Below are 14,256 nucleotides of genomic sequence, written 5' to 3' on the forward strand. Positions count from 1 at the left end.
CTCATTTGCATGCATATTCACCAATGTTTTATATTTTATAAAATAACCACTTCAAAAAATCTCCCTTAGGTTTCTGAATGCTAGTAAATTATGTCACCTTACATAAGGAATCATATACTTCTTTGTAAAATGATATTATTACAACCGTGTGAATATATCCAGATAAAGTTCTAAAATGTTTAGATAGGATTGATCCTAAACACAAATAGTAAACAAAGCAACATAAGATACATAAACTTGAAAGTATACTTTAGTAATGAACAAGAATTTTCTTCACTAAGCTATTTTCTTCTTCACTACTAAAGAACACCGACAAAGTATTTCAGGGAACCAACATCCGTACATCTTTGGACTTGCAGAGCAGACACCACAGCACCAAAAGCGATGCCTGCCTCAGCTTGCTGTTTCTCAGAACCAGGATACATGAATGGACTGAAGGGAAAGTAATTATAATTGTGGCATAAAACAGGTTGTTTTTCTCTTGAGACCCAGAGGTCCAAAATTGTATGGCAAGAGACAAAAAGAAAACTGTGTAGAAGAGGAGAAAGGTCACTACCATGTGCAAGGCCTTTATATGTGCAGCTGTGCTGGTGTCTTCAGAGCCTTTTGCATGGTATTGCATGGTTTTTAGGTGTCTCCACAGGGAGAAGATGAGAAGCATAAAAGACAACAGGGACACAGTGAAGGGGATGGATGTGAACATTGTGTTGATTAAAAGAACAAGTCTGAAAAATTGAGTGCAATTATTTGATCTGACACTAAAAGAAAGGTTTCTTTTGGATTTATCACTCCAGATATCAATATGTATGTTCATTAGTAAAATATTAAAAAGCAGGAAGAAAAGAGAGATTAGCAATGTCACCAAAACCACCTTCTTAAATCTCCACCTTAAGTAGAGAAAAATATAGTTAGAAAAATTGGCTATCTTGAGAAAATAAAAGATGCTGAGACATGTAGCAAGCCAAACGCTGAAATGATTTGCAATAATCCAGGTGTTATTGTTTATTCTAATGATTTTCACAACCATCTTAATATCTGGATCCAGTGAAGATATTAGTGTAATTAAGAATGTAGACCATAGCAGATAAATCCTAGAGGTTGCCAAAGCGGTAATGATCTTATCCACTAAAGAGATTTTTCTTCTCTTCACCCAGTCTATGATGTTCACCAATGCTATGAATCCATTTGCAACATTCCCAATTATGAATTGCACAGTGATAATAACTGCCCATAAGATATCTATGGCAATACCCATCATCCATAAGAGAATAGCTTGATTTGTGTAGTCACTGAAGAATTGGTTACTGTATTCAATTCGGATATTTTTTTTAGAAATTCATAATATTCTTCTAAAGCTCCAAATATAATGACAAGCAAGATTTACCAATGTAGGTGAATGTAGCTGTATCTACATAAGTATTACTTATTGACATGGTCCCACTGAGTTACATCCAGATTCTGTGTGTCCTATAGTAGCCTGGAATCTGCTGCCAGTGATAATGAGGGAAAGGCTGGAACCTCAATGCTGAAATGTAAATAAAGGCCTGTTGATTTGCATTGGTTTTCTAGTTTTCCCTTCTTTACATATTTTAATTGACAATTTGAGTTCTGTGCGAGAAATATTCAAAACATTCTAAGACATTTAGAAAGCAACAAAAATATCAGAATATGAGAATTCTCAAATATTGAAGACAGTTTAAACAGTTTAGACTAATACTGTAAGGACCTATCACCAAAGCTCTTTTACAAATTATGACTTATCTGATATCACTTATAGGAGATTATTCCTTAAATACATAATATTAAGAATAATACAACTTTACCACTTACAATAGAAAATGTCTATACATACTGTTATATAACCATACACTTAATTGAGATCTAAATCCTTTTTCCCAATTTTATTGATAAAGATTTTCTTCTTTTTACTTAACTTAATCATGCATTGAGCTCACTCTTTATAGTTAAGTGATCAGAAATTGTTTCAACGTGCACATTAAGCTGTTTAACATGGGTAATGGATTCCTTGTACAGGGAAATGAGTAGATACACATTGTGGTTCACTGAGGTGATGCCGCTCATTCCCAAAGATCATATAAAAAGATGAGATACTAAGATTGAGGCACAGCAGCGTCCAAGATTAGAGAATCAACCATTTCATTTTGACATACTGTATAAGAGGTCACTTCTCAACTTCTATATCCTCCCCTAGAATAAAAACATGACCATGGGAGAATAAGAGTGAGTGTTGCTATCACTGTAATCCAAGATTAAATTTCAATTTTCCCGCAGAACCAACAAGACCTAAAAGACATTCACCAGATTAATATCCACAATGGTTTCATTCTATTTAACCTATTTAGCTTTACAGCGTATACTTAGCTGTGTTTACCAGAGATACAATGTATGAAACCAGCAGAAAGATTACCATAACTGATTAGATTGTAAAGTAAAATTTGGTTTGCTTAAGTTTTTTTTTCTTTTTTTAGAAGAGTGAAAGTTTAGCTGAGACTTGAGAAGAAGGCTAAATGGACAAGGATATAAAAGACAAAGGAAATTTTCTAGTACACATGAAAACTTAATCCATGATATTGAAAGGTACTATGACATATGCCTCTGAGTTGGTAGTAGATATTCATTGATGTTCTTGAAGACCACAGACTGACTGGAGTAAAGCAACAGTTTTATGGATTAGGTTCATAAAACAGTGTTCAGTGATGTTTTGTATTCTGAAAATGAAACAATTGGAAAGGTATGTGGTATGGAAAAGTTGATTTCTGATGTTAACTTAAAGGGAAAAGATCAAAGCAATGAGTTTTATCCAATAACCTTGTGTATGCTTTAAATAGTTGAGTCCTGACATAAAAAAAAAAAAAACCTCAATAATTTTTATGTTTTAAGTTTCAGATTGCCTAAACTGGATGAAGTTTTCAGTGTTGTGTATTCAAATGGAATGTGTGATAAAGTTTCAGATGAACTGAGTATGGAGTGTAGAAACCATAATAGAAGACTATTTTCATTGTTAATATTTTTTTATTTTATTGTAGTTTCTTTTTTCATTTCTAAGATAAAATACACTGATAAAATCAAGTTATAGCAACAATAACAAAAGTTTATTTTGGCTTACAGTTCAATGACAGAGAATTCAGGGTAGCTGAAGCTTTAAGCAGTCACATCAAATTTCCAGTCAGGAAGCAGAGGGCAGAGAATGTTCACTGCTTTTCTGCTTCCCCTATATCTCTTTGTTTCACATTCTCTCTCTCTCTCTCTCTCTCTCTCTCTCTCTCTCTCTCTCTCTCTCTCTCCCTCCTCTTGTGTGTGTGTGTGTGTGTGTAGCCCAGTCTCAACCTGGGATCTAGATGGAATCAGTCTTCTTTCTCCAATTAACATATTCAAGATGATTCCCTATAGACATATAGATAACCTGTTTCAAGTGGGCCCACCTGGAGGCTTGGCTTCTGATTATTCTACATTCCTTTAAGTTTCAAATTCTCACTAGCCATTATAGATTATCTTGATTTTGTTACATTTTTGTTAATAGCTTCTGATATGCAAGAATCAAATGTAGAAAACAAAAAGGCAACACTTAAAATGTTGTATTAACTTGTATCATTGTTTCAACCTAGCCGCAGAGAATTAATGTAAAATCTTCTAAGAAAACAGTACATACTAAGTACTTGTAGTATATTTTATTAGAAAAGACAAGAAAGATTTGTTGTGGCGATAATTTTATCAACTTTATTCCAAAACTAGAGTTAGTATTACAATTTCTGATGAAAAACTAGTATGTTCTTAAATTACAAACAAAAATGCCAGCTTACACCACAATTACTAAGCATTTTGATCATTCAAAATATTCATTATATAAATCTACACTAAAATTCATAAATAATTGGCAAGAAGATATAGCAGTCATTATATTTAGATGTAGATGATATGGTATTTTATCTTAAAAAAATAAGTTTAAAACTTAAAACACAAAGTCAGTGTAAAAGTTTAATAAGGCAACTCAATTCTACTTCACCAAACTAACAAAAACACTAGCTAGATTATCATGTAAAAATTAAACTTTAAGTATAAGAAACAAAAAAAGCCCTGTAAAATATGTACTGAAATTACATGTCCGGTTACATTTTTTTTTCTAACGATTTTATATGTGTGTGAATTCATAGTTTTCCCATTAATGTTTCATGTAAACTTAAAGAAAATAGCTCTCTGCCAGTGTTTAACTTATGTACTGACCCTTGTCGTTTTTACTCACTGCTAAGTAAGCCTTTTAAATCATTAGGACTTCAGCTTCTACAAAAGAAAAGTATCACAGGCAGTCACGTGAACACTAATTACTCTGTATACAAATTAACTTCTCACAGACATTTTACAGTTCCCTATTTCAGTGTCTATTTAAGCATCCACATTTTGTTTTAAAGCCCTCGCTCAGATTATATTTCCAAAATTAATAAAGAGCTAAGAGCGTGGGTTTTCAAAGAAGGAGACACAGAATGCACTGATCTAAAGGACTGGAAATAGTACAACAAAAATGATTAAATGGGGAGAGGCAGAGGAGGGTAGTAAAGGGAATACAGAGAGGGATAAATGAAGCTAAATACATTTTTTAAAAAGCCACATAGAAACATAATAGTATTAATGTTTCTTCAAATATGCAACTGTACACATACAATAAGAGTCTAGATCATTGATTCTCAATCTGTATCTTGGAGGTCACCTAAGACCCCAATGAAAAACACACGTGTTTACATTATGACTCATACAGGGGCAAGATTACAGATTTAAAATGGCAATGCAAATAATTTTATGGTTAAGGGGTCACCACAATATGGGAAGTGTATTGTATTAAAGGGTCAGAGAATTAGGAGGGTTGAGAACTACTGGTCTAGAGACATCCTATAATGAGGCCACAATGTCAGTAACTAGATCCCACAAGAACTAAATAAAAATCCCAGGGCCAGGATTGGGCTGCCACTTTTGAAGTTGTTGGCAAGTGAGCCCCATGAAATGCTTCCTCAATATTACAGATGTATGCCAATACTTTTGCCTATCCTCTAGAACTTGTTGGTAAGCTCAGCTCCTATTTTTTTTTAATTACTTTATTTTTTACACTCCACATTCCATTTCCCACCCTCTCGTCCACCCTCCAACTGCTCCACATCCTCTTGACCACCTTTCCTGTCTCCACGTGGATGTCCCCACCCCCAACCCATCTGACCTCTAAAACAACTTGGAGCCTCCAGTCTCTTGACGGTTACGTGCATCTTCACTAAATGAACACAGACCCAGACGTCCTCTACTGTATGTGTGTTGGTGGCCTCATATCAGCTGGTGTATGCTGTCTCTTTGGTGATCCAGTGTTTGAGAGATCGCCAGGGTCCAGATTAATTGAGACTGCTGGTCCTCCTAGAGGATCGACCTTCTCCTCAGCTTCTTTCGGCCTTCTCTAATTGAACAACAGGTGTCAGCTACTTCTGTCCATTGGTTGGGTACAAATATCTGCCTCTGACTCTTTTAGCTGCTTGTTGGGTCTTTAAGAGGGCAGTCATGATAGGTCCCTTTATGGGAGTGCTCCATAGCCTGAGTAATAGTGTCAGGCCTTGGGACCTCCCCTTGAGCTGGATCCCACTTTGGGCCTGTTGCTGGATCTCAGGCTCCTCTTCACTTCCATCCCTGTACTTCTTTCAGACAGGAACAATTATAGGTCAGAGAGTGACTGTTGGATGGCAACCCCATCCCTCACTTGATGCCCTGTCTTCCTGCTGGAGATGGGCTCTGTAAGTTCCCTTTCAGTGATGTCAGGCATTTCATCTAAGGTCCCTCCCTTTGATTCCTGACAGTCTCTTACTTCCCATGTCTCTGGTACATTTTGGAGAGTCCCCCCAACCTCCTATTTCCTGAGGTTGCCTGTTTCCATTCTTTCTGCTGGCTTTCAGGTCTTCAGTCCTTTCCCCTCACCCAATACCAGAGCAGGTTTCCTTCTCCACCTCATTCACCCCTCCACCCAGTTCACTTTCCCTCCCAGGTCCCTCCCTCCTTCCCCACTTCCACTGGAAGAGAGAAGAAACCAGCCCTATTTTGAAAGGCTCCACACATTTAAGTTGTAGAACATGATATTCAGTTAGAAAATTCATTCTCTTGGCTAGCTTTCTTAGTGCATGCTGGTGCTATGCCTGCTGGAGGAGGAAAGGGAATGATTGATCTCATCCCTCTGCACACCTTGTGAGAGATAACAATGACTCCTTTTGTAAAAGAGACACACTGTGAGATATCCTCAAAGAATTGATAAGAGTGAGGGCAAAAAGAGCAAATTCAGGCAACATAAACTAGGCATATGAGAACTACACTGAACAAAAACGCAGTATGATTGATTTCTTTTGAAAAAAATGAGATAAATAAATAAAACTTCATTTCCAAAATACAGAAAATGAAATGTTTTACTGAAGTGTTAACAACTTAGAAGACAGGAAATAAGGCCAGGGAAAAGGAATGCCTTTGCCTTATCTCCATAAATTCAATGTATTTACAATTTTTATACAGTTTATTAAATTTTTTACCTCCAGTTTTCCATGACAGCTATACCAATAATATATCCTTATAAGAAAAGCTAATGTTATATATTGATCACTAAAATTATGTAAATTTCTTTTTCATATCATAATGTGTTTCTGCTAATCCTGTTTACATATATGAGTACATAATAATATAAATTATCATACATTCATTGATCTCTATTAGAAAACTATACATACATATATATATATGATTCACTATATTAAATATAATGATAAAGGTATAAAATATCAATAAGCCAGCCCCCACAGACCTGAAGGATTTCTTAATTGAATCTTATATTTGGAGTAAAGAGTTGGGAGCTCTGATTTCTAAAGCAGGTTTGCATCTTAATTTTTAATGTACAACTTTAAGCACACCTTCATTGCAATTATTTTAAATTTATCTAAAATTATAAATTTATATAATAGCTATATCTCACTTACATAAACAATATGTCTTTCTTAGAGTCTCAGTTTAAAATCTTGGAAAAACTATTACTGATGGAAGTGAAGCTATACAATCAGATAGAATGAATGGTAGTTTATTAAGACAAATATGGTAACTACACACAAAGAATGTGTATTCAGAATGTTGAAATATGTGTTCCAACACTGAGATAGTACAGAAGGTGCAAATAATCACATAACTAAATGAAACAAAAAGTCATATCCTATGTTATTTGTCAAATACACTGCTAGAGACCACAGGTAGACAAGTTAGACTAAACAATGAAACAGTCTGTGGAGTTTTTGGATGATACTTGATGATAGGTTTTTAGCTTTTGGTTTGGAAAAATCCCTATTCTTAGAATATATTACAGAGACTTTACCTGTTCGTCTAAATGATGTTAGGTAAGACACAGAAAAATAGCTATTAACTGGAAGGGAGGTATCTCCTAACAACACAACTCTGATTCTGTAAGACTTCAATTGATCACAATCAAAGAAATTTTAATAAATAAATAAACTTTAAGTAGAATCTTGGACAGAGATGAAGCTTTTTTCTTCTGGGAACCTTAATTTTTACTGTCATAGTGGTGATAAAATTACTGTATTTTATAAAGATCACACTTTGATTGTAGCATATTTGGATAATGCTGATTCCAAATGTACTTTTATAAATATGATATAATAATATTGTAAACAAGAAAATATTATAAATATAAACAAAGGTAAACATGAAAGTATTTCTTAGAAATTGTCTCTGCTTTAGAATATGCATGATGATACAAACCTTACTAGGAACCAGAGGATCTTACATCTTTGGGCCTGCACCTCATCCACCACAGCACAGAAAGAGAAGCCTGTCTCAATTTAGTGTTTCCCAGAATCAGGATATAGGAGTGGAATAAAGAAAAAGCTATTCCAGTAAATAGGCTAAATAAAAAAATCATATAATTCTCCTGTAATTCAATGCTGCAAACATTTATAACAAGAGAAAGTAAAAATATGGCATAAAGAGAAAGGAAAGCAAGGCCAGTCTTTAAGGCTTTAATGTGGGCCTTGGTGTTGGAGTCTCTGGAACCCCTGGCATTGTTACACATCTTCTTTTCATGTTTCCACAAAGAGAAAATTAACAGGAAAAAAGCTACCAGTGATACAGCAAAGGGGATGCTTGCAAATATAGAGTTGGTGAATAAAAGATGTTTGAGAAATAAAGTAGAGTTCCTTGAACTAAAATTATAAGGCATGATTCTTACATTCAGTTCAACCCAGACATCAATATGGGTATTGATGACTATGATGTTCAAAACCAAGAAGGCGAGGGACATCATCAGGGTTACTGAAACCACATGCCTAGTTCTCCATTTTAAGTAAAGAAAAATTGAACTTGAAAAATTGACTATCTTCAGAAGGTAAAAAATACTGAGTTTGGTAGATATCCAAAGATTAAAGTGATTGGTAACAACCCAGGCAATATTGATCACTCTTACAACTATTTCTGTCATTTTTACTTGGTGAATAAGGAAAATCAATATATTTATTTGTACAAGCCAGAGCTGAACAAGTCGGGAAATTGTAAGGGCAGTGATGATTTGATCCACTGGAGAAATTGTTCTTCTCTGAACCCAGTTGACAAAATTCACCAGTGCTATGAATCCATTTAAAAGGTTCCCAAAGAGAAATTCCAAAATGAAAATGGTTGCAAATATGATCTGTATGATAGCAGCCATGGTCTGTAAGAGAATCCCACAGTCTGTTACTTATCACTATATTCATCTAAGATGCTATGTATATTTGATAAATGAAAAATCAGAAAGAGTTTTTCTTTGAAATCTCACACCACCAATGTAAATCAAGAAAAATTAGAGATATTCTAATCGCTGATTTCATAGTTTTCCTCATGAATATCTTGTATTTTTCCACACATTCTAGCTAAGCTTTGTCTACATATTAGATGCCTTATACACAATAGACTAGAGTCTTTTGCAGTTGTTGATAATACAGGAAAGGCTGGCCTTTCATGAGCAACTATGCAAGCAAAATATATTATTTATATTTTTTGGCTTTTCTACTACTATGCATATCATTATGATCAGCTATTTTAATTACTACTAATATTACAACATTTGAACAATTCTATCAAGGACAATATTATCAGATGGGTTGGGGTATGTTGATGCACAATTTAATTTCTGTTTACAAGAGGCAGTGGTAGATAAATTTCAATATTTGAGGCCAGTCTGGTATACATAGGTCTTTTGCCAGGTCTACAGATTGAGAACTTGTAGAAGGTGGGAGGACCCTCTAAAATGTACCAGAAATTCAAGAGGTGAGAGTCTCTCAGGACTCAAAGGGAGGGAACTTAGAATGAATTCCCAACAGTGGGAAGAGGGAACTTGTAAAGTCCACAACCAGTGGAAAGACAGGGCATCAAGTGGAGGGATGGAGTTGCCATCCCACAGTCAAAAAATCTGACTCAGAATCATTCCTGTGTGAAAGAACTGCAGGGACAAAAATGGAAAAGAAGATGAGGTTAAAGAGGTCCAGTGATTGGCCCAAACGGGATCCAGCTCTAGGAGATGCTCCAAGGCCTGACACTTTTATTGATGCTGTGGTGTGCTTATAGATAGGAGCCTATCATGGCTGTCCTCCTAGAGGCCCCAAAAGCAGCTAACAGGGACAGAGGCAAATACTTACACCCAACCAATGGACTGAAGTTGGGAACACCTGTGATTGAATTAGGAAAGAGTGGAAGAAGGTGAGGAAGAGGACTACCTCATAGGAATAACAGCAGTTCAACTAACCCAGACCCCTGAGATCTATCATACACTGAGCCATCAACTAGGCAGCATACAAGAGCTGGTCTGAGCCACCAACTCATATACTGCAGAGGACTGCCTGTCTGGCCTCAGTAAGAGAAGGTGTGCATAACTCCTGAGAGATTTGAGGAACCAGGGAGTAGCGAGGCTTGGCAGGGGTGGTTGTGGGTGAGGACATTCTCTTGGAAACTGCAGGGAGAAGGAATGGGATTAGGAACTATGGGAGGCTGAACCAGGAGGGGAGCAACAACTGAACTATGAAATATAAAGGTAATTAAAAATCCAATCCTTCCATTTTTACATTATGAAATACACATACTCAGCAAACATTGGAGTATTTCTTTTGCACATGAAAAATACTGCAATCTTATTTATTTTATCTATTTATCTTAACATTAGACAAGACTCACCCTCAATAGCTGACTCTCCTTTGCACTATAGGGCTGATAGGTCCAAGATTAACAAAGTGTTCAAATTGTATCCACATCATCTCTCACCCACATCTTCCCTATGGTTGGAAGCAGAGCTAATAAGATGTATCAAAGATAATATGTTTCTGTGTTGCATGAAAAGTAAGTACAAAGACACAGTCATTATTCATAGTAGTCAAAGTCTGAACACAAAACAAAACAAAAAAAATGCTATAAATGCTAGCAAAGACTGGACAAATATTTTGATAAAAAAGTGTATTTTGATTAAAAAAAGAGAGAGAAAGAAACAAAGTAATAAAATACCATGAGCAACATATACATAACACCTCCAAGAATGAGGAAAAGTATAACAATAGAGTCTCCACAGGAGACTTACTCTGGCTCAGCTAAGCTTAGGTGCCAGAGTGTAGTACTGAAAAGACAAATCAAAAACAAATGATTACATGAGGTGTTCAACTGGAGTGAGGGAAAGTGTGGGAGTCATAAAACTTCAAGTGGTTCAGAAAAGAGACAGGCATGTCTCTCTAGAGTGATGTACTCTCACCTTGAAATTTCCATTGCTCTGCTGCAGTAACTTTCACTCTAGGTGGGGAACACCTTAGGTTTGAATTCTATTCTGTAGAAAAGGGAATCTTTTCTAGAAAAATTAAATTTATTAATAAGAATGATTCCCAAAAATAAGAACTAATTATGCACTAAATCTTCATCAGATATATGTCTCCATATGTGATTTAGAATAGAAATTTCTTGTCAATTAAGAGCTTAAGATTTCAATAATGAATTCTAAAAGTAGTTAGGTACAAATTAAAGTGAAAAAGAAGAATTTGTCAAAATAAATGTATAAGTAGTGACTATAAATAAAATTAATATTTCAAAAAATAAAGTAACATGAAAAACCTGCAGTAATAATAAAATATAAAATCCTTAAGTTATAAATAAGAAAATAACTGTATTATTTGAAAAATATAAAAAGCATGCCATTATGAGTCTTCTGTTCATGATATGCATGCTGAAACAGTACTTGTTATTTTCAATTATAAAACAGATTTTTGTATTAGTAGTCACAAAGCAAGACAAAACAGATATTTCAGCAATTAATTATACTTACTGCTCTTGCAGGAGATCGAAGTGTGCTTCTCAGGACCAATGTCTTGTGGCTCTCAGTATCCTATTACTACAGCTCCAGGTAGATATGCTGCCTTGGGCCACCATGGGAACCTGAATATATGCATACACTCACACAAAAACATGTACACTGACACTCAAATATAAAAGCATAAAGAAAAGTTCATAAATCCAACCAATTCTGAAGATGGCAAGAGCTGAGATAGTTTCATCTGAGAAGATACATAATGATTCAGTAAGTAAAGTTTACCAATGCAATTAATGTACAAGATTTCTAAAAGAAAATTCTGTAATTACTTGAGTGAAAATTATGCTCCAGTCAAGATGAGCTATAAAACTTACTGTATGTTCATGGGTAGGAATGGACAAGCCCACTATCCCTAGTTGGTCTAAATTTCTTCTAGTTCCTGATTTCTGCATGTGGAATAAATTCTAATTTTTTTATGCTATGGGATGTGGAGTAAACATTTTGATTTTTTTTTTTTTTTTTTTTACATTCTAAGACAAATGTTCATCAGAGAAACTGTGACATCCTGAAAGGACAGGTAAATATTGCTTTGATGGAAAAGCATTATTATTTACAAGATAATTTAAAATTACTCCTGTTTGTATAACATATCTCAACATAATAGGCTAGAGTCTTTTATAGCTGATATTGAAAAAAGCTGAATTTTCATTTTTTCCATGTAAATGAAGACATATTTCTTTCTGTAATTTTGATGTTTTGTTTTGCCTAACTTTTGCATATTTTGAATTAAGCCAGATTGGAAGGTTTGATAGCAGTGTGTCAGATATGTATCAAGTTGATGTAATTTAGTGTGGTGCAGGCAACCGGTATGGTAATTGTTACTAGGAATAACAATTTCAACAAAATATTATATTTATGTAAAAATTTCTTTAAAAGTTTGCTTTATTTTTTATTTTATACCCTTCTACTTTTTTCTAGGTACCAACAGGAATGCTAATATTTTTTCTAGTGGATACCTAGTTTTATTGTTGATAAGCCATCTATAGTTCATCCCATCACCTTTTCCACCCCCAACCATTTCACTTATTTCCTAAAAACTATTAAATATTTCCGGAAATTGAAACATTTAGTATTGTGCTTCAAATTTCATATTCTATAGATCCTTTTGAATCACTAGATATGTATATCTTGGACTACCCACTTACCTTTGATTATCTCATCTGAAATTTTAGAGAAGTCTTTTATTGGGGTGTTTTAGATTTCTTTTGACATTATTACCTAACAATAGATTGATATTTGGAGGACTTTAATGTTTATATGATTACTACTAACTACTAGGCTATAACATGTACACATGTCATGCTATATAAATATTAAAATATACCCTTTAAGTGGTTTCAGATAACGTTTTCCCACTTCTTAAATTAGAGCAGGTTTTATTTATTTATTTTTTTAAGTATCTCTAAGGAAACAAGAACAAAAACAATACTAAACCATGTTCTAGCTTGTGTTTCCTTCTGCCGTGAGAAGCACATAGGTGGAAGTAACTTGGGGAGGAAAAGATTTATTTGGCTTACACTTCCAGGTCACAGTTCTTCACTGAGGCAAGCCAAGGTAGAAAGAAAAGAAGGAACTGAGGCAGACATCATGAAGGAATGTTTACTAGCTTGTCCTCAGGTTCACATTTAGCTACCATTTTTTACGTAGCCCAGGCTTACCTACTCAGTAATGGCCTTGTCCACATTAGGATGGGCTTTCTTGTATAAACTGTCCACTAAGAAAATATCCCACAGATAATGCCCACACATCAATCTGATCAAGGCAAATTCCAACTGAAGCTCTGATGAATAATTCTGGTTTATGTCAAGATGACAGCTGATGCTAACCAGGAAGTACCTATATATTTTTCAAAGAATCAATAAACACCATAAAGAAGAAAATCTACAATGAATGAAAAAAGCAGAAGTCTGTGGAGATCTGCTGGTAAAAATGAGATATAAGTAAATATTCTTTCTAAAACTTTATGGGACCCTAAGTTTCTCATGGCTTAACAAGACTAAATACAGTGTACATGGCCATATTTCCCTCTGTTTTGTAGTTAACTTCTTGGGCTTAACCTGTTTAAAGTTTTTCAGCTGTCTATAAAGCATATAATTTTCTCATTTTTTATTATTTTTCTAAGATCAATGCTAACAAGCCTATATATAAGTGTTAGTTTATATGATGTGTGATATTCTTTCCTTCCTAGTATTCATTTATCTTCTTCCATCTCCTGCTTAATCCCTTCTGAAATCGGTCCTTCCTCGTGCCACTTGTTTTTATACTTGCCTGTCTTTAATTGGGGTTGTCTGTAGAACTGTAGTTAGGATATTATCTAATTAACCCACAGAAATAATTAGCAGCTATATCACTGGGGAATAAATCTCACTCTCACTACAGCAACCATTAACTTGCTGTATCTAGCTCCTCAAGAAAAAGACCAGTTTTCAAGGTTCCTCATGGAATTTTGATAGACTTAGTCTTACAGGAATCATACATGTAACCACTATGACTGTGAGTTTAGGGTTGCAACAGTAATGCGATGTCCACATCCAGAAGACAATGGTTTGTAACATGCCTTCCCATCTTCCAGCTATTACATGTCTTCTATTCCTTCTGGTTGACACCTTCAAATCCATTCAGAAAACTAACATGGTTACTTTCTAGCCTTTCAAAATAGGGTTACATGTTGACATATAATTTAAAACAACCATAACTTTATGTAGGTTGCTGAAAAACACACACACCCATATTGAAATAGCATTTTGGAATGGAATGGAAACTGTTATGGCCAATGCTACTCCCTTCACATTTATGTGAGCCTCAGGTTTCAATGTCCACCACTATGAAAGAAACAAAAGAAAGGAAGT

The 14,256-nt window shown here is 34.8% G+C and overlaps 2 protein-coding genes across 2 annotated transcripts; both read right to left on the reverse strand.

Moving 5' to 3' along the window:
- Positions 1 to 321: 321 nt before the first annotated feature.
- On the reverse strand, positions 322 to 1,258 carry LOC110297098 (taste receptor type 2 member 125). The gene has a single exon (XM_021165888.1). It carries the CDS (start codon positions 1,256 to 1,258, stop codon positions 323 to 325), a length of 936 nt encoding a protein of 311 aa, XP_021021547.1. The 3' UTR covers position 322.
- Positions 1,259 to 7,798: 6,540 nt separating this feature from the next.
- LOC110295821 (taste receptor type 2 member 125-like) lies at positions 7,799 to 8,734 on the reverse strand. The gene has a single exon (XM_021164198.1). The coding sequence runs from the start codon at positions 8,732 to 8,734 to the stop codon at positions 7,799 to 7,801; it is 936 nt and encodes a 311-aa protein (XP_021019857.1).
- Positions 8,735 to 14,256: the final 5,522 nt, after the last annotated feature.

Source organism: Mus caroli, chromosome 6 (assembly GCF_900094665.2).
Source record: "Mus caroli chromosome 6, CAROLI_EIJ_v1.1, whole genome shotgun sequence".
Lineage (NCBI taxonomy): Eukaryota > Metazoa > Chordata > Mammalia > Rodentia > Muridae > Mus > Mus caroli.

Excerpts from the sequence above, each read along its gene's own strand:
- LOC110297098 (XM_021165888.1), bottom strand. The coding sequence starts at position 1,258 with ATGATGGGTATTGCCATAGATATCTTATGGGCAGTTATTATCACTGTG.
- LOC110295821 (XM_021164198.1), bottom strand. The coding sequence starts at position 8,734 with ATGGCTGCTATCATACAGATCATATTTGCAACCATTTTCATTTTGGAA.